Source organism: Microcaecilia unicolor, chromosome 14 (genome assembly GCF_901765095.1).
Source record: "Microcaecilia unicolor chromosome 14, aMicUni1.1, whole genome shotgun sequence".
In the NCBI taxonomy this organism is placed as follows: Eukaryota; Metazoa; Chordata; class Amphibia; order Gymnophiona; family Siphonopidae; genus Microcaecilia; species Microcaecilia unicolor.
The window spans coordinates 12866006-12887323 of NC_044044.1; the positions used below are offsets into that span (position 1 = coordinate 12866006).

General features: G+C 43.8%; 1 protein-coding gene across 1 annotated transcript in view; it reads right to left on the bottom strand.

Annotated features, from left to right (window-relative positions):
• LOC115458290 (zonadhesin-like) overlaps positions 1-21318 on the bottom strand; it is a 162617-nt gene that overhangs the window by 103360 nt on the left and 37939 nt on the right. Inside the window, exons 16-32 of the mRNA XM_030188153.1 lie at positions 21139-21280; positions 20778-21019; positions 19958-20106; positions 17427-17555; positions 15574-15712; positions 14662-14803; positions 13295-13491; positions 11819-11960; positions 9672-9913; positions 9412-9560; positions 4368-4496; positions 4134-4272; positions 3744-3885; positions 2983-3179; positions 2574-2715; positions 1684-1925; positions 1415-1563 (exon numbers count right to left, since the gene is read on the bottom strand). Coding sequence (XP_030044013.1) covers positions 1415-1563; positions 1684-1925; positions 2574-2715; positions 2983-3179; positions 3744-3885; positions 4134-4272; positions 4368-4496; positions 9412-9560; positions 9672-9913; positions 11819-11960; positions 13295-13491; positions 14662-14803; positions 15574-15712; positions 17427-17555; positions 19958-20106; positions 20778-21019; positions 21139-21280 — 2813 coding nt within the window. The remainder of the gene's footprint in view (positions 1-1414; positions 1564-1683; positions 1926-2573; positions 2716-2982; positions 3180-3743; positions 3886-4133; positions 4273-4367; positions 4497-9411; positions 9561-9671; positions 9914-11818; positions 11961-13294; positions 13492-14661; positions 14804-15573; positions 15713-17426; positions 17556-19957; positions 20107-20777; positions 21020-21138; positions 21281-21318) is intronic.

The window sequence follows — 21318 nt, forward strand, 5'->3', positions numbered from 1 at the left end:
CAGACTGAAGAAATGGCCAAACTCCAAATCCATTAACGATCTATGTAGTGGCATTGAAGACCCCATTACCCTATTTTTTTTTTTTGTTACATTTGTACTCCACACTTTCCCACTCATGGCAGGCTCAATGCGGCTTACATGGGGCAATGGAGGGTTAAGTGACTTGCCCAGAGTCACAAGGAGCTGCCTGTGCCTGAAGTGGGAATCGAACTCAGTTCCTCAGGACCAAAGTCCACCACTGTAACCACTAGGCCACTCCTCCACTGTTGCTACTATTTGAGATTCTACATGGAATGTTGCTATTCCACTAGCAACATTCCATGTAGAAGTCGGCCCTTGCAGATCACCAATGTGGCCGCGCAGGCTTCTACATGGAATGTTGCTAGTGGAATAGCAACATTCCATGTATAATCTCCAATAGTAGCAACATTCCATGTAGAATCTCCAATAGTATCTATTTTATTTTTGTTACATTTGTACCCCGCGCTTTCCCACTCATGGCAGGCTCAATGCGGCTTACATGGGGCAATGGAGGGTTAAGTGACTTGCCCAGAGTCACAAGGAGCTGCCTGTGCCGGGAATCGAACTCAGTTCCTCAGGACCAAAGTCCACCACCCTAACCACTAGGCCACTCTTCCACTGTTGCTACTATTTGAGATTCTACATGGAATGTTGTTATTCCACTAGAAGTCGGCCCTTGCAGATCACCAATGTGGCCGCGCAGGCTTCTGCTTCTGTGAGTCTGACGTCCTGCACATACGTGCAGGACGTCAGACTCACAGAAACAGAAGCCTGCGCAGCCTTCTACATGGAATGTTGCTAGTGGAATAGCAACATTCCATGTAGAATCTCCAATAGTGCAACATTCCATGTAGAACCTCCAATAGTATCTATTTTATTTTTGTTACATTTGTACCCCGCGCTTTCCCATTCATGGCAGGCTCAATGCGGCTTACATGGGGCAATGGAGGGTTAAGTGACTTGCCCAGAGTCACAAGGAGCTGCCTGTGCCGGGAATCGTACTCAGTTCCTCAGGACCAAAGTCCACCACCCTAACCACTAGGCCACTCCTCCACACGTTCAATAATAAGTTAACACATTTCATACAAAACTACATTATGTGATCTTCACCTTGTACATTGGTTTTAGGATGATCTATTCTTGTTCTGAAGAAAGGAGTAATTGAGTATTGTTTAGTTTGCGTTAGATTACCGACTACTTGAATGCACTTATATATGTAGCCACTGGAGGGCATTATTCCCATATTCTTTTATAAAGATGTGAATGTGAATGTGATGATAAATTGCCCCCATATTTCTCAATTTCATCTTTTTTATTTCCACCAGCTACTTCATATCTTGCTTTCTATCTCCTCTGCTATTGGTATCCCCACCTGTAAACTTTCTGTACTTACTCCTCGATCACTTTTACATCAGAGTAGTGATTGCCGTCATATCTCACAACCAGGCCAAAATCCGTTTGCACAACCATGTATTTCCCAGAGGATGACAGGGAAAGTCCAGGGACTGGGTTGATTGGAATGTTCACAGTGGTGCCATTCACCTGAAAAATAGTCCAGCTATCAACTTCAGCTTCTGTTCAATCATAGGTCCTCACTAATTGAGTAAAGACTGTATTGCCAGAAGAAAGACAACATGTCATTTTGATTCTTCAGGCTCTCACCTGAACCACCTTGTTCTTCAGAAGGGACACTACCAATCCATACACCTCCACATAGATTGCTTTGACGTACGAGACAGAGGTATAGCCATTCCGGTACTCATTGGAAGCGTACACCGCAAAGGGAACCTTGGTGGAATTGCAAGGCTTAGCCAAAACGTAGGTACAGTTGCCATGGAAGTCATACTTCTTCTTGTCGAAGGTGGTGTAATGCGGGTCACCAGATGCAACACAAGTAGAAGAGCCTGAAAGCAAAGCAGCAAAGTGATGAAGCCATCCATCAATTTAAATTAACATAGTAAAACAACATAGTAGATGATGGCAGATATAGGCCTGAACGGTCCTTCCAGTCTGCCCAACAAGATAAACTCATAGTATAAGGTATGATGTGATGCTACATACATATATTTGATCGTGATTTGTCCTTGCCATTTTCAGGGCACAGATCTTAAAAGTCTGCCCAACACTGGCTTTGCTTCCCAATTACTGGTGTTGTCATCTAATTGCCACTAAGCTTGATTGGTACCATGCCTTCTATAGAGAATTCTTTTGTATTTATCACATGCATTTATGAATTTCTTTACCGTTTTTATCTCTACCACCATGGGAGGGAATTCCAGGCATCTACCCCCGTCTCCATGAAAAAGTACTTCCTGATATTGTTCCTGAGTTGCCCCCCCCCCGCCCCCCCAACCTGGCAACTGAGGGGGGACCGACTGAGTTCTATTGTACCCACTTAATATTCTATTCTATTCTTTTCTACTCTATGTATTTATATCCCGCTTCCATCAATGAAGAATCTAAGTGGGTTACAATGAGATTACTAAAGAAAATCAAGAACCGAAAGATCCTTAATCATTCAAATATCTTTTGATTAAAACAACAGAATGTACCTTTAGGGAAACATCCCTGGACACCTGTGTTGTTGGCACAGTACTCATCAGGGCCACAGCTGGTATCGGTGCACTTGGTGTTGTTGTTGGCAAGACACTGGCACACCTCATTGCAGGCCTCGGAGAAAATGACCTCGCCAGGCTAGAAGTTACAGAAATTAAACTGGCATTAGGAGGAGCGAGCACGCATTACCCTTTGTGAGTTTGGGATGCACGGCCCTCTCTCGTTATTTAGAGGCGTCCTAGAGCTATGGGTATGAACTCCAAAAACGTTAAAATATGTGCCCCTCAAAAGAATATGTTTCTAGTGATGTCATAGTTGGAATCCCGCAGACTGTTAAGATTAGTTCTGTAGTACGTCAGACTGAAGAAGCTATTTCGTAGAGCATGAGAAAACACTGGCAAATACCTGGTAATACTGTCCATTGAAGGTACACCCGCACTGCTCCTTCCTCACGCACTGCTCTCCACTCTGCACAAAGCCTGGATCACACTGACATCCTTCCACACATGGGCGGTCACATGAGTGGGGCCGAGGATTGAGACATGTGGCTGGACATGCAGAGGCACATGGCTCATAGTGACTATTAGGAGGACACTTAATGGCTGCAGGAAGAGAAGACAGACATGAATCATACAAAATTCAATGGAAAACACTTTTAGTATGGGGAGGCTGGGACGGTGAGGTAACTGGGAGTTACGAGTTTGGGTTGATTGTGCTGCTTGTGTGTCCGCTGTGCTTGTTCTGTGTCCATTACTGTTCATTTGTTTGACGTTCAACACAAAAAGCAGTTAATCAAATATCTAACCCCCCCCCCCCCCCCCCCCGTTTACTAGGCCTCGCTAGTGGCTGCCATGCATTAATGCCAACACAGCTGTATCAGCATTGCCATGCGGCAGTCACTAGCACGGCCTAGTAAACAGGGAGAGGTAATAAACAAAGCAAATCTAAAAAAAATTCTGATTACTGAAATGTAACTGTAAAAGTCTGTAAATGTATTTATTTTCTTAACCTTCTACAATGAATGATGTTTAGATCAGAAGAAGAAAAAAATTAAGGATCATTACCCTATGCTACTTTGTTGGCCACAGAAATCCTAAATACACTGAATTTGTTCAGTAATCCTCAGAGGGATCAGAAAGAAGCGTTCAGCCAGGGATGTCACTTACGGCAGAAGCTCTCATTCCTCCAGGGTCGCAGGGTGATGTTCCTCTCCTGACATTCATTCACGTAAGACTCCAGGGCCTCGCACAGCTGTAGTCGGTCACCATCCAGCTCACACATGTCATATACACAGTCTTTGAAGAAGGTCTGTCATAGCAAAGCAAGATATCATGATTTGTCAAAACTCCTAGAGGAAATGTTTGCATTGAGTTGTTTCGATTGTCATATGCCACCAGATTCCAGCAGCTCCAAGCGTTAAGAAGGGTCACTACACCAACCATCCTTTTCTTATAGAAATGTCACCTATTTCACTAGCTAATCTTTTTTTCTTCTAAGACTCTCCACCAGGACATGTTCCCCTCAACCCTGTAAGGATGTGAAATAAAGTCACTCACATTTGGATTAATCTTATTATGACAGGGAGCAAAGGGCCCATGAGGATCCACCAGGATACCACAGTATTCAGGTCCCTCGTAAGAGTCCTGCTCTTCTTTTGTACATTCTGGAACCACTATAGAGGTTGTCGAGTTACAGCTGTGAAGTAAAGAGAAGAGAGAGGAGGAGAGTCAGGGTATTGAGAGTCTGCCACTAGATCAAGACTACTAGGAGGAACCCAAAAGAATACTTACTTGGTCTGGACATTCCAGCTGTTTCCAAAGTCATTGACCTGAGCTACCAGTGCGCCATGGGGAGTCTTAAAGTCATTAGCAGGGATTCCATCATAGTCACCACACAGTCCACACAGTTCACCTTTATAGCTACAAAGAAAGAAAACCATTGGTATACTCCTTCCAGAAATGATTTTTCTAATGCTCTAGAAATACTAACCTCAAGTTCAAAATCTTCAGTTTGTCCAGTTAATTAGGTCCATATTGTTAAAGATATATTTTATTTTATTTATTTGTTACATTTGTATCCCACCTATTTGAAGGCTGAATGTGGCTTACATAGTACTGGAGAGGCGTTTGCCGACTCCGGTATGAACAAATACAAAGTGATGTTGTGGTAAAATAAGGTTTCATGTGGAACAGACACATGAGGGAATCGTAGAGCAGAAGAGTTATGTTATGTCCATTACGTGCTTTGGTTTCATTGTGTTGCAGAGTTCAGACTGGCCTCTTTCATCTTTGCTTTGTCAATTTTCTTTTACATGGATACTAATGCCCAAAGTATGGGAACTAAGGTTTTAGATCTTGAGGCTGATTTCAATTTAGTGGCAATCACAGAGACATGGCTCACAGAGAACTATGGCTGGGATATAGTTATACTGGGCTATAACCTGTTCAGGAAAGACAGGGTAGGAAGAAAGGGAGGGAGAGTGGCATTGTATGTTAAAGATAATATTAAAGCCGCACAATTGCAGGACCTATAGAGTAAGGAAGAGGCACTGTGGGTCAATCTAGAAAAAGGAAATGGCAAATGTATTTACATTGGTGTGATATACAGGCCTCCTTAACAGACAGAAGAAATGGCCAAACTCCAAATCCATTAACGATCTATGTAGTGGCATTGAAGACCCCATTACCCTATTTTTTTTTTTTTGTTACATTTGTACTCCACACTTTCCCACTCATGGCAGGCTCAATGCGGCTTACATGGGGCAATGGAGGGTTAAGTGACTTGCCCAGAGTCACAAGGAGCTGCCTGTGCCTGAAGTGGGAATCAAACTCAGTTCCTCAGGACCAAAATCCACCACCGGCCCTTGCAGATCACCAATGTGGCCGCGCAGGCTTCTGCTTCTGTGAGTCTGACGTGCAGGACGTCAGACTCACAGAAACAGAAGCCTGCGCAGCCTTCTACATGGAATGTTGCTAGTGGAATAGCAAGTAGAATCTCCAATAGTAGCAACATTCCATGTAGAATCTCCAATATTCCATGTAGACTCTCCAATATTCCATGTAGACTCTCCAATAGTAGCAACATTCCATCTAGAATCTCCATTAGTAGCAACATTCCATGTAGAATCTCCAATAGTATCTATTTTATTTTTGTTACATTTGTACCCCGCGCTTTCCCACTCATGGCAGGCTCTATGCGGCTTCCATGGGGCAATGGAGGGTTAAGTGACTTGCCCAGAGTCACAAGGAGCTGCCTGTGCCGGGAATCGAACTCAGTTCCTCAGGACCAAAGTCCACCACCCTAACCACTAGGCCACTCCTCCACACATTCAATAATAAGTTAACAAATTTCATACAAAACTACATTATGTGATCTTCACCTTGTACATTGGTTTTAGGATGATCTATTCTTGTTCTGAAGAAAGGAGTAATTGAGTATTGTTTAGTTTGCGTTAGATTACCGACTCCTTGAATGCACTTATATATGTAGCCACTGGAGGGCATTATTCCCATTTTCTTTTATAAAGATATTTCTTGGAAGTTTTTTCTAAACTTAAAAGTCAAAGCCTTTAATAATGCTACTGTAGTTTTGTACACCTAAATCAAAGCGTACTTTATAGAATACGCTTCGATTTCCGCATGGAAATCTCAGAGAGACATATAGAATCTAGTCCTATATGCCAAAATTCATCTGATCTCAATTTTGTAGATATGGTCATATATTTTATAGGTTATATTTTACAGGTAGGTTTACACATAGCCGGAGTCTAGGAAAGCATGGGCGGTACTCACTTATATGCATAACTACTAGAATACTACAAGGTACACCTATATCATCGGAACTTAGGTGCACACACTTATGTCTGTTCTATTGCTCATGCCTAACGTACATATTTTCACTGTTACTCTAGTATGCTACAAAGGAAACAAGGCGTCTATGTTCCTTTGTTGAATAGGCAGAACAAATAACCCCTTTGTAGAATGCTGAAGTTCCTTCAAGCCCAGCATCCTGTTTCCAACAGTGGCCAAGCCAGGTCATAAGTACCTGGCAAGATACCAAAAAAGTACAATACATTTTATGCTGCTTATCCCAGAAATAAGCAGTGGATTTTCCCCAAGTCCATTTTAATAATGGTCTATGGACTTTTCCTTTAGAAAGCCATCCAAACCTTTTTAAACCCCGCTAAGCTAACTGCTTTTACTACATTCTCTGGCAACGAATTCCAGAGTTTAATTTACTCGTTAGTGATGGCAGGCACAGGTATATATTTATGCCTGGCCTGGAGCAGGTGTATACACACATATATTTCTGCCAGTTTATGACATGTAACATTGGTAAAAATGCAACAGATTTTTGGTTTTGTGCCTGTGTGTCTATTCCTGTGCAGCCTTTTTTCTGTTTTGGGTTTCTGGCCAATGAGAGCAGGCTGCCTGCAGATTTTGGCAGCATTTTGTTCTAGCAGTTCTAGAGAGCCTAGGCTGCCCTTTTGCTGAACTTTTGTTTCCTGCACCTACTTGGAAACTCAGACCTTCTGGTACCAGAACCTTCCAGAGATTTGGGGAAGTCTCTGGAAGGGGATGGAAGTGAAGGAGGGGTTTGGTTTTGAGGGATGTTCTTGGTGGCAGCAGTGAACTCCTCCCAAAGTAATTTAAGCTCCTGTTTTACCTGCCAAAATTGTCGTTGGTCATCTCCCACCTCCTTCCATTTATCTCATAGGGAGAGCCCTTATTTTTCCTGCCATGCCAGTACTGGTATTCTAAATTGCAAGGAATCGGCCTGCCTATACCCCTACAAAAAGGCATCATAGGCACTTGTCTTGAACAAGGATTCAGGCTCACTGGGACCAAAACCGGAACTAGAAAAGTAGCTGACTGGCTCTGTGTGGTGGTATGGGGAAACTCTGCACCCCAGTATAATCCAGTTGAAGGAGAGGGACATCTTTTAGAACCGTGTATACCATCCAGGCAACTTTGTACCATGTGAAGGAGTTGGTTACATCTCAGGTAGAGGGAGATATCAGTTACATTTACCAACCAATCATATGCGGGTTGCAGAGTATTAAAGCCTGACTGCAATGAACTGTCATCAAGCCGTTGAGGTACTGACAATAGAATTATAACTACTACTACTACTACTACTATTTAGCATTTCTATAGTGCTACAAGGCGTACGCAGCGCTGCACAAACATAGAAGAAAGACAGTCCCTGCTCAAAGAGCTTACAATCTAATAGACAAAAAATAAAGTAAGCAAATCAAATCAATTAATTTGAACGGGAAGGAAGAGAGGAGGGTAGGTGGAGGCGAGTGGTTACGAGTCAAAAGCAATGTTAAAGAGGTGGGCTTTCAGTCTAGATTTAAAGGTGGCCAAGGATGGGGCAAGACGTAGGGGCTCAGGAAGTTTATTCCAGGCTTAGGGTGCAGCGAGACAGAAGGCGCGAAGTCTGGAGTTGGCAGTAGTGGAGAAGGGAACAGATAAGAAAGATTTAGAAGGATTTATCTGTTAATAGGGAACAGTAATCCACTTTATAAATGCATTTCTGTACTGGAGGGAAAAAGCAGAAGACAATGTAAATAAGTCGACCACCTGTATGTTACGGATTGTTATTTTGAGGTTGCTTCATCAATTAAAGTCAGTAAAATTTTATTGGTTCAAGTCGTCAACTGGTGTGGACTAAGTTATTCATAGAGCATTACGTCTAGTGCAGTGCTTGTTCAGCCTGCCAGGTTGTACCTGAGTCTGACCCTGGTCCCTAACAAATTATTTTGTGTGCCCTTTTTTCCCCACAATTCTAGGTACTGACTAGGCACCTGCCTAGACCACATCAAAGTGGGGATTATACACATATGCACGTATACATTGCATTGTGTAAAGCATATATGCCAACTTGAAACTTCACCCAACTCCATCTCAGGAATGCTTACTTTATATGCCTATAAAAATATGCAAGGGTTCATTCCCTGTACATATTTTCACATGACTGTGAATTTTGCATAGCCTTTTTTCTACATTAAAAAAATCAGGTTTTACATGCAGAAATCCCTTCTAAAATTCCCCTCTACCAATTTGTCTACCTCCATTTGTTAATTCATAAATTTCCTTCTAGCTCTTAAGTAGAGAGGTGTGGTAGCCGTGTTAGTCTACTCTTAAAGGTTATCAATAGAAATCAAACAAAATAAAACATGGAAAAGAAAATAAGATGATACCTCTTTTTATTGGACATAACTTAATACATTTCTTGATTAGCTTTCGAAGGTTGCCCTTCTTCGTCAGATCGGAAATAAGCAAATGTGTTAGCACAAGACCAGAACACTGCACCAGTGATTTCACAGTAAGAATACTGAAAGGTAATTTTAAAACAATACAGGAACGTAAGACCTTTGAAATAAGAATGATTGAATATTTTGACATCCAACAAACAGGACTTAATAAGGATCTGGGTTTTCTAACCCATTATAAACCATAAAGCTGTATTTCTCTGTTTAATACCCTCCTCTCACCTACCAACACCCATCCTGTTAGAATATCAATGAAATGCTTTGATGTCCCCATGCATACCCCCACCCTCCCACTCTGTCAGACTGTCAAAGTAATGCTTTGATGTTTCTCTTATATATACTATCTGCTAACACATTTGCTTATTTCCGATCTGACGAAGAAGGCCAACCTTCGAAAGCTAATCAAGAAATGTATTAAGTTATGTCCAATAAAAAAGGTATCATCTTATTTTCTTTTCCATATTTTATTTTGTTTGATTTCTATTGATAACCTTCTAGCTCTTGTAATCATATTCTGTGCTGCTGGGTTTCTCTTGGTTTAAGTTCTCTGGACTTACTCATCAGTCACTTTTACATCTGAGTAGTGATTCCCGTCATATCTCACAACCAGGCCAAAATCTGTTTGCACAACCATGTATTTCCCAGAGGATGACACAGAGAGTCCAGGAACTGGGTTGATTGGAATGTTCACTGTGGTTCCATTCACCTGAAAAATAGTGCAGAATATCAGAGCTAGCTTCTGCTCATTCATGGGTCCTCATCCATTGATCAAAGACCACCAGATGTCAAGATGTGATTTAATTGTTCAGGCTCTCACCTGAACCACCTTGTTCTTTAGAAGGGACACCACCACTCCATACACTTCCACATAGATGGCTTTGACATATGAAACAGAGGTATGGCCATTCCGGTACTCATTGGAAGCATACACCGCAAAGGGAACCTTGGTGGAATTGCAAGGCTTGGCCAAAACGTAGGTACAGTTGCCATGGAAATCATACTTCTTCTTGTCAAAGGTGGTGTAATGCGGGTCACCAGATGCAACACAAGTTGAAGAGCCTGATAGCAAAGAAGCAAACTATTGAAATCATTCAAAGTAGCATATGAAAATAGTAGGTCACAGCCCAGCTACTCTTGTCCAAATTGTGATGACATATCACAGCCCTCAGCCAAAGAAGCTTAACTACCTGGATGATATCACCTGCCAAACAAGTCAAGTCAGCTCCTGTTTTACTCATAGGATTGGATGAGCGCACAAAATTTTGTACCCAACCCAACATCTTGCCCCACCACCAAGCTTTGCTTTAATCTACCAATAGAAAGTATGACATTCTAGCTACCTTGATGCTAACCCCATGCATTTCTTATGGGTAAATGCCAACTTTGGCCTTTCCTGGTCCCCTTCTTATAGCAATCCCTAAATTTTGCAAAGCAGAAATGCCCCTGTAAGGGCCAATAGGATTCAAATCTGTGGAGTTTGGAAGCTGAGGCCAGAAGCCTGCTGTACATTCATAGGAACTACACAGCCAAGCAATGGATATTCTATTGGACCAGTATTGGGTGCATCCTGGTTTGCCTGTAAATATAAAGAAAATCAGGAGGACACCCACTCTCTGCTCCAGCATTTCCTGTAGGGGTCACCTCAAGGATTTGCTGGACTGATTCTTGTTCTTGATTTCTGTTGGGTGCCTGGTTTTCCCTGTGATTTTCTGGTACTTGTTCCTTTCCTGGTATAGTAGGGACTTTCAGGCCCCTGATTACCACACTTCTCCTGGGGCTAGATTGTAGGACATGAGTACTCCCTTGCCAGGGCATCCCCTGATACCTCGAAGATCCTACCTTCATACACAGTTTGGTTCCGTTCAGCAGATTACTTTGTGTGGATGGGCAGACTGCCTAGGCTGTATGGTCTTTAAATGCTTTCAAATTCTATGTTTAACCATTTCTAAGAGTGAGACACACAAAAACACACAACCACAGTAACATTGCTTAAGCCCCTCTTCATAGAGAAATGGGGCTATACACAGAACTACAACCAGTGAAGCTACTGCCCAAAACTCTGGTCTCCAGAGGTGAACCCATCAGATGGTACCCAGTATCACACTTCTATCCTTATGTTCTGCCCCCATATTCATGGAGGCTTATGAGTAAAACAGGACCTGACTTGTTTGGCAGGTGATATATATATTGGGCATTGTTATATCAGATTGTGTTGCCCGTAACGGGTTACACTGCTTGTGCCTTTAAGAAAGGCAGGAGTGCTCTGTGATGGGTTTTTCCTGAGCACCTGTCCCAGTTCCCTATGCGTTGTAGGACTTTTCCTATTAGCTGGTTTCTTGTCTGTGTATGATGGGATATAGCCTGCACATTCTCTCTCCATTGAGTAATAAGTATCTGTCTGCAGCATGCTTGTTATAGACTGAATCTAACACTGTGCTTTAAGCCTTTCAAAAGCCTTGTAACATCATCAAATTTTCACCATTTAAAGTATTGACAGCATTTCTTCTCAGCCAGTGTTGAGATTTCCTGGCTTTCCTGGTTACAGGGTGAGCTGGTGGAGGACAGACTCCCGGTTCTACGGGGCAGAGACTCTTGTGCATCACTACAAACTGTAAGTCATACTTACTTTGTTTGATTTGCATTAAAGAAGTTTTGATTCAAGAGTTCTGAGTCTTCACAGCGATGTTCTATACTATCGTTCAGCTGACAGTCTAGCTAAAGTGTATGAAACAGTACTTCTGTAAGGACTGTACACCTTAGCTTTGTTTTTATCACAGTTTCCCTTGCTTCGGGTCTTGAAGTAGTGTAGGTTGGGATGCACGCAATTACTGTAGCCACCCGACTCTGTTCCTACTACTGTTACAGACGATGAACACAGTCTAGGACCAATCAACCATTCATGAGGACAACCACATTCCATTATAAAGGAGGATTCCAACAGACATCAGTGGAAAGAGAACGTACCTTTTGGGAAGCATCCCTGGACACCCGTGTTATTGGCACAGTACTCGTCTGGGCCACAGCTGGTATCAGTACACATGGTGTTGTTGTTGGCAAGACACTGGCACACCTCCTTGCAAGCTTCAGAGAAGATAACCTCGCCAGGCTAGGAATCAGAGACGTTAACCTAGTATTAGCACCGGGTCACATGATGCAAGCATTACTATAATCTCATATTTTCGGATTCTGGCCCTCTGAAAGGTCCTGAGTTCACCTCGCAGAGACAGTGAATTGAAGAGGAAAGGGTATTTTATCTAGAAATAAGCTTCTTACAATTCAGTACTTGGCACAGAGTTCATGCAGGGCAAATGATATGTGTGTAGATCCCTCTCTGTATGTCTGTGTGTTTGGGTTTTGTGGCCTGTGTGTATGGATATCTCCTTCTCTCTCAGCCCCTTCCTTGGAGAAGACTCTGTGGGTGATGTGGGTGCTTGAGCACCCCCAATATTGAGAAAATTCCTTGTATGTGTCCAGGGAGGGGTTATTTCCATTGGGCTTAGCACCCCCAATAATTTTGAAAAGTTGGCTCCTATGCCTCCCTTCAGTATCTATTTCTCACCATTTGGTCCTGTATAGGATCTTTTCATCTCTATTTCCAAGTAAGTGTGAATTCCTTTGATGAACTCAGCTTCTGGAACCTGTGTGTCTGGGTCTTTTTTGTTATTCAGAGGGATGTGCTTCTAGCATGTGGATGACATTTTGTCTATTTATACTGAGATCACCAGGGATAAGCAGTGTTGCCAGGGCTGTGGGTTTCCTGCCCAATTGGGCTCCTTTCCACAACCCACTGCAGCTTTTTCACGCCGTGTGTGGGTTGCGGGATTTTGGGCAGCTTTTTCTTGCCCCGCCGGCGGTTTTTTCGCCTGCCGTGGTTTTTTCCCATGGCCGTCGGCCACAGGTTGGCTCAGTTTTCCCGCGGCTGCGGCCAGTGGAGACGGGCTTAATGTCATGTGTATGCAAATGGCCTCATTAATATTTATTAATGATGTCATTCATATGCAAATGGCCTCGTTAATATTTATTGGTGATGTCATTCATATGCAAATTGACTGTGCGGTTTTGGGTGTGAACAATTTTTTCCATCTGGGGATGGACTTAGGGGTCAGAGCTGCCTGCAATACCCCCCCCCCCCCCCCAGAGGCCTTCAGTCAAGCCAAGCTAGGCCAATTGCTGAATTATGGATGCCTTATTGCACTATGTAATGCTGACAATTACTTTGCATTGTCAAGACACAGAGGCCTCTTTTAATATGTGCCCATGTGATAATAGCTGTGGGCGTACGTCCACCACATTTTAAGGTAAGGCTCAGTGTGACGTCTCAAATGTATGTGTTTGTAGTGAGAAAATGGTTTGGATCCCACAGACAATTAAGGAAAGTTTTGTAGTCTGTCAAAACTTAAGCCACCATTTTGTATAGCATGAGAAAACGTTGGTGAATACCTGGTAATACTGTCCGTTGAAGTGACACCCACACTGCTCCTTGCTCACACACTGCTCTCCACTCTGCACAAAGCCTGGATCACAGTAACATCCTTCCGCACATGGACGGTCACATGACTGAGGCCGAAGGTTAAGGCACGTGGCTGGGCACGCAGAAGCACACGATTCATAGTGACTGTTAGGAGGGCACTTAATGGCTGTGGGAAGAGAAGGAGGATGAGAAACATGCAATGGAAAATTTCAGCTATACAATTTAGATATCTCTTGCACAAATGGAAAACGCATTAACCATAATAAGGTGGTTATTTTAGAAGTTCTATTCTTGTTTTGGATGTCTGAAAATTGGCAATTGTCTAATATTGCTTGGATGTCCAAATCCCAATTTTTCAAAGGCAGAATATGGACATCTAATTCTGCAGTATGTCCATATGATAAGGGGGAGTGGTCTGGGCATGTTTTGGGAGGGGCTAAGGGCCAAAAGATGGGTGTCCAGCTCAGATTGCAGAAGGAAAAAGGACATCCATGTTCAAAAAGATGGATATCCATATTTAACCTGGTGCTTAACACATCAAGGTTAGAGAAAGGTGCTGCCAACGAGCAATTCTCCACTGAATGGAGTAAAGGAGGTCTCAAGTAGATATTTTCCTGTCCCCGGAGGGCTCACAATTAAAAAAAAAAAAATTAAAAAGAAACAAAAATTACAAAAAGCTGCATTGGGACTTGAGCCAGCACTCTTTGGATTTCTAGCGAGGTTGTCCTAACCATTAGGTTACTCCAGTGCATTTTATCTAGCAAAAAAGGTGCCGGTACTCAAATGCCAGGCCACCCTTCAGGGGTGGGGTGATCACTGAAGGACCCACCCCACAATAGCCAGGGCCCCTGCGACCAGTCACAGAATCTATGAAATGGAAGAATTGGTGTGTAGAGCCTGAGCTCTTCCATTAAAACTTGCAATCCATGGTTCAATTTTAGCAAACAATGAAAAAGGTGCCAGTACTCAGTACCCCCAAGTACCCCCTCAAAAAAGCCCCGGGTTACTCTTTCATCTGGATGTTTATGTTGTGGCCATTTTATTATATGGATGTCCCTCTGCAACCATACAGACATCCGTGTCCTTTGTTTTCCCTGTTCATAATTTGGACATTTCAGTTTGTAAAATGGTTATTCATGCTGAATATTTCCAACACATGGGCCTAAAATGCTCCTCTACATTTCTAAAATTCATTCTACTGATGTTTACAATTAATAAAAAATGGGTTAACAACTTGTGTTGGTCTTAGCTGGAATTGTCCCACCTAATTCAGTGGCAAGTTTTGTCCTTAGGTTGATCCAATAATGATAAGAATCCGTCATTAAGGCTCACTTACGGCAGAAGCTCTCATTCCTCCAGGGTCGCAGGGTAATGTTCCGATCCTGGCACTCGTTCACGTAAGACTCCAGGGCTTGACACAACTGCTGTTTATCGCCATCCAGTTCGCACATGTCATAAACACAGTCTTTGAAGAAGGTCTGCCATGAACGCAATAAGTGTAATCATTAGAGGATTCAGATTTGAATGGGGGAAAGGGAATTGGGACTTGATATACCGCCTTTCTGAGGTTTTTGCAACTACATTCAAAGCGGTTTACATATATTCAGGTACTTATTGTGTACCAGGGGCAACGGAGGGTTAAGTGACTTGCCCAGAGTCACAAGGAGCTGCAGTGGGAATTGAACTCAGCTCCCCAGGCTCAAAGTCCACTGCACTAACCACTAGGCTACTCTTCCACTAGCAACATTCCATGTAGAAGCCTGCCCTTGCAGATCAGCAATGCGGCCACGCAGGCTTCTGTTTCTGTTAGTCTGACGTCCTGCACATATGTGGAATAGCAACATTCCATGTGGAATCTCAAATAGTACCAACAGAATCTCAATAGTAGCAACATTCCATCTAGAATCTCCAATAGTAGCAACATCCCAAGTAGAATCTACAAATAGTTTCAACATTCCATGTAGAATCTCAAATAGGGAAAGGGAAATGGGACTTGATATACCGCCTTTCTGAGGTTTTTGCAACTACATTCAAAGCGGTTTACGTATATTCAGGTACTTATTTTGTACCAGGGGCAATGGAGGGTTAAGTGACTTGCCCAGAGTCACAAAGAGCTGCAGTGGGAATTGAACTCAGTTCCGCAGGGTCAAAGTCCACTGCACTAATCACTAGGCTACTCCTAGGGGGGGAGGGGGAGTCAGAGAATTTTGCTTTCTAGCAGTGTCTCATGCTAGCTTGCCAGACTTACATTTGGGTTGATCTTCTTGTGGCAAGGAGCAAAGGGCCCATCAGGATCAATCAGGATAGCACAGTAAACAGGTCCCTCGTACAGCTCACGCTCTTCCTCTGTGCATTCTGGCGTCACTATGGATCCTGTTGGGGTGCAGCTGTCAGAAGAAGAGACAAGTTTGATGTGGGGGATATAGGAATAGACATTAAACCAGGAGGCAAAGAAGAGACAGAGTTACCAAGGCAGGAAAATAGAGTAATAAATAACAATAAAACATAAAGATGGATAAGAATCAAGCAGGATAGGTAGAAAAAGTGAAAGAGACAAACAGAAATTCATTTCAGGAGAAAGACAGAAACACAGAGAATAAATTAAGATAAAACAATAAAAAGGTGTGGTTAAGATGGAAGGAATGAAGGGAAGAGCTAATAGCATAAAGAAAAATGTATAGACAGAGAGAGAGAGATTAGATTTATGAAGGTTAACTTATGCATGTATTGGCCAAACACTTCCCTTCTAAAAATTATCCTACCAAACATATATAACATATACAGGGGAATTTTCGAAAGAGAAGGGCGCCCATCTTCTGACACAATTCGGGAGATAGGCATCCTTCTCTCAGGGTCACTCAAATCGGCATAATCGAAAGCCGATTTTGGGCGCCCTCAACTGCTTTCCGTCGCGGGGATGACCAAAGTTCACGGGGGCGTGTCGGCACCATACCGAAGGCGGGACTGGGGCGTGATTAAGAGATGGGCGTCCTTGGCCAATAATGGAAAAAAAGAAGGGCGTCCCTGACGAGCATTTGGCCGATTTTACTTGGTCCATTTTTTTTCACGACCAAGCCTCGAAACGGTGCCCGAACTGACCAGATGACCACCTGAGGGAATCAGGGATGACCTCCCCTTACTCCCCCAATGGTCACCAACCCCCTCCCACCCAAAAAAAAATTAAAAAACATTTTTTGCCAGCCTCTATGCCAGACACAGAAGTATGCAAGTCCCTGGAGCAGTTTTTAGTGGGTGCAGTGCACTTCAGGCAGGCGGACACAGGCCCATCCCCCCCCCCCCATACCTGTTACACTTGTGGTGGTAAATATGAGCCCTTCAAAACCCACCACAAACCCACTGTACCCAGATGTATGTGCCCCCTTCATCTCTAAGGGCTATGGTAGTGGTGTACAGTTGTGGGGAGTGGGTTTTGGGGGGCTCAGCACACAAGGTAAGGGAGCTATGTACCTGGGAGCAATTTATAAAGTCCACTACAGTGCCCCCTAAGGTGCCCGGTTGGTGTCCTGGTATGTCAGGGGGATCCAGTGCACTATGAATGCTGGCTCCTCCCATGACCAAATGACTTGGTCGTTTTTGAGATGGGCGTCCTCGGTTTCCATTATCGCCGAAAACTGGGGACGACCATCTAAGGTCGGCGATCTCAACATTTAGGTCGACCATCTCTAAGGTCGACGTAAATGTTGAGATTTGGGCGGCCCCGACCATATTATCGAAACGAAAGATGGACGCCCATCTTGTTTCAATAATGCGGGTTTTCCCGCCCCTTCGTGGCGCCGTCCTTACAGATGGGCGCCCTTAGAGATGGTCGTCCCCGTTTGAAAATGCCCTTCATAGTAACAAAGTAGATGACGGCAGATAAAGACCTGTACGGTCCATACACATTTACACCTACTATTTAATATACACAGAATTTTCTTGAACATTTGTAGGTGTGCTTTTAAAAAATCAGAAGTATGCACATCCCAGGTCCTGCAAGAATCGGGGAACTTTATAACAAGCCATTTCCATACATGAACCACTGTTGTACGGGAGGAAATAGTATTTAGTCATTTATCCAAAACAGTGAATTCAAGTTCTTACTTTTGATGAACATTCCAGCTGTTTCCAAAGTCATTGATCCCATTCACCTGCTGTCCCTCAGGGGTCTTGAAATCGTTACCGGGGGCTCCATCATAGTTGCCACACAAACCGCAGAGCTCACCCTGGTAACTGTAGTAAGGCAGATATGTGACACAGCACTTCAGAGAACGAATGGATGCGTAGTATTTTGTTAATAACATTTTTGTTACGTATACGTTTTGGGAGGGTCTTTTATTACCAAACTAGTAAAAAAGGCCCATTTCGGACACAAATGAAACAGGCGCTAGCAAGGTTTTCCTTGGAGTGTGTATGTTTGAGAGAGTGTATGTGAGAATGACTGTGTGTGAGAGAGAGAGAGAGTGAATGTGCGAGTGTGTGTGTGAGAGAGAGAGAGTGAGTCTGGGTGCGAGTGTGTCTGTGAGAGAGTGTGTGTGTGAGAATGAGAGTGTGTGCAAGTGAGTATGTGAGACACAGTGTGTGAGAGAGAGAAAGAGTGTGTTTCACACAGATACAGTGTGTGCGAGAGAGATAGTGAGTGTGAGACACAGACTCTCTGTGAGACTGAGTGTATGAGACCAGGAGAGTGTGTGAGTGACTGTGTGACACATAGAGAATGAATGTGATACAGTGTGAGACATAGAGTGTTTGAGAGACAGTGTGTGAGAGTAAGAGAGAGAAAGACATAGACTGTGTGACAGAGATACCTCCCCCCCCCCACTCTGGTGTCAGGCCCCCCCCTCCCTCCCTCTCTCTGGTGTCAGGCCCCCTCTCTCTCTCTCTCTCTGGTGTCTGAGCGTTACTGTGCAGGACGCTGAGCTCTGGCTGTGCTTCAAGGAACTGACCAATCCTATTTAATAGAATGCACCTCCAACATTCTGAAGCCGAGAAACCTCGTGTGGTTGGTCACTTCTGCTTGTGACGAACCCGGAAGTACGTGATGTCAATTCAGGAGATGGATACAGAGAGCAGGAATGCCTCAGCCATGCAGTCAGCTTCAGAATGTTGGAGGTGCGTTTTATTATATAGGATGGGCATGCAGTCGATAGAAAACACAGTCATGTGACATAGTCTTTGTCAAAAAATGCATAACCACCGCCTTCAGAAGTCTAAAGGATCAAGCATACCAAAAAGATATAATGGAATCTTTCTAATGAACCCAAGTGCAACAAAAAGCATATATCAAGCAATCGGTATTCAAAGCCAGTTAACGAAGTAAGGCAGCTTCTTGCCCAGTTAACTGGAGCTGAGCGGGTCCTGAGGAAATATTCTGCGGTAATTACCTGGATAGTGTCACTGAATATGCCCTCTAACTGCTAACACCGAAACTGGCTATTTTGTCCGGGGCAGATTCACAGCAGACTCAGCACTTAACTGGATAAGTGCCAGTATTCAGCCCTTAAATGGTTAAGTTAACTGGCCAAATAGGACCATATAAATAGCAGTCCTATCTTTGGCCGGTTTAACTTATCCGGTTAAGTTCCAGCTGGCTGTGTATTAATGCCAAGCAATCCATTTCCGGGGGGGGGGGGGGTTCTTTTTCTCCGGAAATGGTGCGCGCTTGGGGCGGGACTACTGCCAGTGGTCGCGTAGTCCCTGAAGAAAGAGCGAGCGGTAAGCCCGTTTTGGGTTTACCGCTGCTCTGCAAAAGGGCCCCTAAGTTTGTATCCGAGGCAATGGACTTGGTCACGATCAAAAGAAGCGAGATTTAAACTGGCCGTCTCTAGATATCAAGACTAGGCCACTCCTCCACTCCTATGTAGGAACCCCTTGCTGTGATGGTGCTTAGCTAATCCCCTGGCAATGAAGTCCCTCCCCACCTGATCATCTCCAAAGACCCAATCCCCCCTCCAAATACAGAAGACCCCTCCTGATCTCCATTCAAATAAAGATGAGCCCTTCCTGAGCCCCATCTAAATCAAGATGACCCCCCCAGCCTGATCCCCATCCATACCTTGAGACACCACCCTCCCCCCCACCTAGGCAAGTGCTCCCAAGTAAAACCCATCACCTGATGATCTCTAACTGACCTTCCAACCCTCTCCCTGACCTCTCTGAGAATCTTCAGGATCTACTTGGGGACCATTCACGGTGGACTAGTGGGCCTGGGCATGAGCAGTTCCCTTCCACTCCTGCCTAGTCTGGCTCAGGCTTCAAAATGGTGGCCAATGACCCCTAGCTGTTGTCTCATGGTACTACCAGAAGGGGTTACCCATCCATATAAGGGAGATTTGAAGATTGCTCTCCTGTATATACCATATAGGGGGCATTCTTATGATTAGACTATTTTAACACTGACTTCTTGTCATTCACTTGGCCACTTTCTAGGACATTCTTTAGCTCTTAGACTTATTCTCAGCTGCACATCATATTAATTGACAGAGAGATGTTTAAATAAAGACTTTCTAGGCTAGAACTCAGAATCAGGCTCGGTGTAATGGACAAGCCTCTTGGTTCGTTCTGGAAACTTGTTTCCTGCCTGTGCTACTGTCCAACTGCAACAGCAAAGGGAACTCACACCTGAGGTCACTTACTCGCTAGTGATTTTGACTTCTGCATAATGGTTCCCATCATAGCGCACTACCAAGCCGAAATCCGTTTGCACGACAAGGTGATTCCCGGATGGAAACACTGACAGGCCGGGGGCAGGGTTGATGGGAGCAGTCACACTTTTACCATCCACCTGTAGAGGACAAACAAATGTACAGGATAGAGTTGAAGAGTATCTATTTACAATTAGAGGGATATAATGTAGAGCTATTTTCTAATCACTAAATATATTTTAGCTATTTACAGTTGTTAGAATGAAGGGTAAAATCAGGGACCAGCTAAACCTTCTGATTAAGACATAATAACATAACAATAGCCATATCGGGTCAGACCAATGGTCCATCCAGCCCACTATCCTGCTTCCAACAGTGGCCAATCCAGGTCACAAATACCTGACAGAAACCCAAATAATAGCAACATTCCATGCTACAAATCCAGGGGCAAGCAGTGACTTCTCCCAGGAACTTGTCCAAACCTTTTTTAAACCCAGATACACTAACCGCTGTTACCACATCCCTCCAGCAATGAGTTCCAGAGCTTAACTATTCTTTGAAAAAATATTTCCTCCTATGGAGGTATCTGGTCACCTTAAGCTAGGGGTTCTCAACTCAGTCTGCAGAGCACACTCGGCCATTCGAGTTTTCAGGATACCCACAATGAATACGCATAAGATAGATTTGCATATACAGTGGAGGTATTGCATGCAAATTTATCTCATACATATTCATTGTGGGTGTGCCCTAGGTGTAGTAATGAATTGACCCAATATTTAGAATGGAAATCCAGTTGCTATGTGTTCCTCACCTGGACTATCTTGTCTTTCAACAGAGACACCACCACTCCATACACCTCCACATAAACAGCTTTGATGTAGGAAACTGTGTTATAGCCATTCCGGTACTCATTGGAGGCATACACCGCAAAGGGAGTCTTTGTGGAATTACAAGGCTTGGCCATGACGTAAGTGCAGTTGCCATGGAAATCATACTTTCTCTTGTCGAAGGTGGTATAGTGTGGGTCACCAGATGCAATGCAAGTAGATGAATCTGGAATGAAAGAGAAGGAAAGAAAAGATAGCAAGCAATAACTCAAAGTGGTACAACAGTTTTTGCTACGACTCGCCAAAATAACGTTTGCTACATTGATAACATTGAATAGTCCTTACCTTTTGGGTAGCAACCAGGCACTCCATCCACGTCCTTGCAGTATTCTGTAGGGGAGCAGCTGTTGTTGGTACACTCAGCAGTGTAGTTACCAAGGCACCGGCACGTTTCCGAACAGCCATCTCCCCAGATCATCTGACCTGGCTGGAAAAAGTAGAAAGCAAGGAGGGGTCATTGCAGAG